We start from the raw sequence: 4,442 nt of genomic DNA, 5'->3' as shown, positions 1-4,442 counted from the left end.
TACTGCATAATTTGTTTTGCTAAAAACCAAAATTAATTAATATTATACCTCGAAATGCAAACTGATTAAAGAATGCTCTTTAATCCAATTAAAAACCCACACACATTGATTGACATGTTTGTAAAAAAGGTTTGTTTGCATCTGTAAGTAAAACTTTTGTTGTTCTTGTAAATCCTGATTTTCAATCTATTATGAACACTCGTGATTTTAATTGGAGTATTTGTATATGATTAAAACGGAGCGTGGCTTTAACAGTGAGGGTAGCTGCTGATACCTGAGTGCAGAGGGTGTTGGTGGGGGTGGGGGGAGGGGGGTTCGGTTGATTTATGGTGCCAGTTGCTTTTGACAACAGCCTGCTAAATCAAGACATAGCGGGTCATTAGGCTATCAGTCAACAGAGGAATTTGGCCTGCATTTTAAATGAGCCCATGTTATTCTCTCTAACAAACACATTTGTATATAAAAACAATATTCCTTTAAACTGGTTAAATTGATATATAGATATGTATCTTCATTAGCAGCAGGATTTGTATACAGTTTATTATTAACCGAGTAAACCTCACTATAGTTACTGTAAAAGCAAACTAAGGAGCCCATAGGATAAGGATCAAAATGTTACTTTTACCAATAAAGTGGCATATATTATGCACATCAGGTAATCCTGCAAAGTTGAATAGGATATTTTAGACATTATAACAAGTGTGTGAATTTATTAAATAAGTCACACACTTTTGACATTATTTTGTTACCTAACCGAAAATCTTATAAAGCAGGTTACTTCAACCTGATGTGAGAAAGAGTCATGAAAGGACATTTAAACAATTTTGTCAATATAACGTATTTTTGTTTTTGGCTTCCAACAACTTATCCAACATTTATTTTCCACCATGCAAACATTTAAAAACAAAAACGGTGAACTTATATTGTTTACAAAAACTCAAGTTGGCTGAGCAATGACAATGTGTCATGTTTTGAATTCTTTAAAAATAATGTACATAACTCTCTGAATTAACAGTATCAAGGGAGTACTGTGGGAAAAAACAAATAACTCACAGTCAAGAATTACATCTTCAAGTTTCCTTTATGCCTTCTATAACAGTATATCATTAAGGCAAGCATACAGTGGATTTAGACATTTCTTTCTCTGGGCAATACACAGTGAATAAATCATATCATAGTCTAAAAACATAAAGGATTATCTGAAAAAAAACTATATAGGTTATACACATATATACAATACACATTATCTTTGAAGAGAATCGATCAAAATAACTTCCCTTTAAAGCTGGAATATTCAGTCTTTTATTCACATGATGAACATTTGGATGTAACTAGGTGGCATGTAATAAATTACTGTTTCACTTTAACTCCTAATCTATTTACAGTTGTATACAGTTCATAGATTTCAGCATTAAATACTTGTAAATCAAATAGCCTGGTGCCAAATGGCAACAGTGTCATATCAAAATAGTTCATATCTTTAAAAAAAAAAAGAAGAAAAAAAAGATTGGCAGTGCACAGCATCTGATTAAGCCTTTCATTGTTTCCAAAACAACAGTCTATGTGGCAACTTTACAATCAGAGTCTGTGACCTAGAGAAAGAAGACAATCTAATTTAGCTTATCACTAAAGCAAAGCATCTGGAGAGCCGTGAAGTGGTGTGGCTTGATAAGAGGAGCAGCGTGCAGCTCAGGCAGTTTTAAAAATAACTTTCTGGTCCCATTTGCATAGAAAATATCCTGATGTGTTATCCTTCAGCGACTACAACTCTTTAATCAAACAAGGTCTGCGCCCAAACACCATCTTCTTTAGTCTGTGAGGCTCTAACCTTTCACAATAGACGAAGGTCAAAGAGTGACAGACATTTAGATTGCCTTTTATCCGGACAAAAATCGGGGCAGATTATGAACCCGGGGATTAAATGAGGGGCAATAGAGCCAAGATGGATGCCAGCAGGGTCAACACACAGTGGGCTGCTGGAAGAGGGGCTCCGCTGCCCAGCTCCTCGATATAGTACAGTTCCGTGGGGTCCTCATCGTCTATGGGATACTGGCCGTAGTCTGAGCCGCTGCCCTTCTCCCTCACCGGAGAGTCGAAGCACAGAGCCTTCATGCTGTTCTTAACATACTCACAGATGGCCCTCTCAGTCCCATCACACATGCATGTGTCCAGCTGCTGACCCTTGGGTATTTTACGCATATTCGCGATCACATTCCGGCAGGCGTTTGTGCAGATTGCCCCGCTGAAAAGTTTCCCACAGTGCTTCAAATAGTCTTGTATGGAGGAGCTGCACTGCCCGTCTCTCTCGCACTGGCGCCGGGCTTCCGTGCAGCCAGTGCTGGTAGTCCTGGGCAGGCACGGCTCGATGGCCCGTTTGGTGCCCGTGCACACCGGGTCGTGCGCGCAGCTGCAGTCCTCCAGAGCCGGCCCGTTTTTGGTCAGATTTAGCTGCACCAGCGAGGAGATGCAGTGGCTGGGGCACTTCCTCTTCTCCCCGTTCAGCACGGGGCCACATGCGCGCGAGTAGTGCTCGTATGCGTAATTGCACTCGGGCTCGGCTTGGCAGTTCATGATGGCTTGCCAGCATATCAGTCTTCTACCGTGGGACGGCGAGGCCACAGAAAGGTAGCCAAAAAACAGAAGCACACAACCGAGAGGCCAAACACATCTACAGACACTCTGTGCCAAAGAGCAAGAGCTTGCCATTGTTCTGGCTGCAAGAGAGGGTCAAACTCACAACAGTGTCATATGCAAAACCTCTACACTACTCCCATGAATAGTGTCTTAACTGGAGAGTGTCATTTACTCTGAGGCAGATGGTGTGTGATAGGCCCGTGTGTGGGCGTTCAACAGGCTGGCACTGCGCTGTGTAATCCCGGCTCCATAAACTCGTCAGCGATGATCCATTTGAGCCGGATTCTTGGGCGAAACTCCCGTTATCCATACATGATTGGGGGAAACTGAAAAGTAAACGTCGGCCTACAGGAGTAAAACAAAAGACGCCGACAAGAAGTTCTTCAGAAGTTTAAGAAAGTTTCTTTAGTTGGTTTATTCCATCGCAGGGATTCTCTGAGTTCATGTAACAAAACTGCCTCCAGCTCAGTGAGCTCCTGCTAGCGGATCTCAGACAAAAAACGAAGCCGTAAATCCAGAGAGTCCTTTGGAGGAGTGCGCTGGATCATTTAGCAGTCCTTGTGCGTACGGGTGTGCAAACAAATAGTGCATGGGGAAAAACAACAACCCTTGTGGGTCGCAAAGTGATCCTCTACTCTCTCCCCTTTGAGCATTTGTCTTTCTGCCCCTCAGCCCCCTCTCTACATATTAGCGAGGTGCTTCTCATTGGCTGGCCACTTGCTGTGGGTTCCTACGTAATGAGGGGCGGGAGTTCAGAGTGGGAGCAAGATGGGCTTGAGAAGCACAAGGTCAGGTGAGATGAATGTGTTTGAGAGTAGATTTAGTGGAAACGGCAGTCCTCTTCTAATATAATAGAAGAGGAAGAGGAGGAGGGGGGGATACTTTAACACTTGTCATGCTAACAGGGTTCTATAGCCTACATTTAAATCAGAACATATCACAAACCGTCACACAACAAAGTATTGTGATGGTATGTTTTAAGTTAAAAAAATAAAGTTATCATTAAAGGTCACATGTCATGGCCATTTCTACTGATCATAATTCCATTGTTGAGGTCTACTAGAATATATTTATACTGTGCAATTTTCCAAACTCACATTGGTTTCGCATACAGCATCTCTGTAAAGTATGTGTATTCACTCTCTCCACTAAACGGCTCGTTGCAGCTCTTGCCCCCCCCCCTTGTTTAGCGATACACAGCGAAACACAGCGAAACTCACCCTGAGCACACACAAAGTCACAGCCGAAGTAAAAACAATAAGTGTGGCTTGATATTGAGTAAGAAAAAGGTTGATAAACGCTGTGAGAATGGGTCTGCAGAGAGAATTTCGCCGCGATCCCAACTGTGTTATCAGCCTGCAGCCAGGGAGGAGAAATCAGCTGAGCTGCCTGCACTGAGTGTGTGAGGAAGTCCGTGGATTGGTCAATTTGGACCAATCAGCGGGGGCTTAATGTAACGGCTCCGCGGACGTAACGTAACGGCTCCATGGATTGGTCCATTTCGTTCTGGGGACGACATGACATCATGATGTACCCGGAAGAATCAAATGAACAGTGACGTATCTCCAACGAGGCGTTTTGGGGAGGTATTTTCTGTTTTAGAGTTGTACTCCCTACAGGGTGTACTTTGAGGGTTTTGACTCTGCAGACCGTTTACATGCATACAATCCTTCATAACACACAAGGGGACGGGTAATAACCGGAAAAGCATGACATGTCACCTTTAAAATAGTGATACTTTAATTTATGATCACCAGCTTTGGTTATTGTTTTGATTTAAAGTATTACTAAATAAAAATACATAACAT

At 42.4% G+C, this 4,442-nt stretch overlaps 1 protein-coding gene across 1 annotated transcript; it reads right to left on the bottom strand.

Moving 5' to 3' along the window:
* Positions 1 to 819: 819 nt before the first annotated feature.
* gas1a (growth arrest-specific 1a) lies at positions 820 to 3,297 on the bottom strand. The gene has a single exon (XM_034090840.2). It carries the CDS (start codon positions 2,704 to 2,706, stop codon positions 1,918 to 1,920), a length of 789 nt encoding a protein of 262 aa, XP_033946731.1. The 5' UTR covers positions 2,707 to 3,297; the 3' UTR covers positions 820 to 1,917.
* Positions 3,298 to 4,442: the final 1,145 nt, after the last annotated feature.

The sequence above is a fragment of the Pseudochaenichthys georgianus genome, chromosome 9 (assembly GCF_902827115.2).
Source record: "Pseudochaenichthys georgianus chromosome 9, fPseGeo1.2, whole genome shotgun sequence".
Classification (NCBI taxonomy): domain Eukaryota; kingdom Metazoa; phylum Chordata; class Actinopteri; order Perciformes; family Channichthyidae; genus Pseudochaenichthys; species Pseudochaenichthys georgianus.
The sequence above is the reverse complement of the archived record's forward strand: the minus strand, read 5'-3'. Positions and strand labels throughout refer to the sequence as shown.

Coding starts and splice junctions, on each gene's coding strand:
- gas1a (XM_034090840.2), bottom strand. CDS start 2,706: ATGGCAAGCTCTTGCTCTTTGGCACAGAGTGTCTGTAGATGTGTTTGG.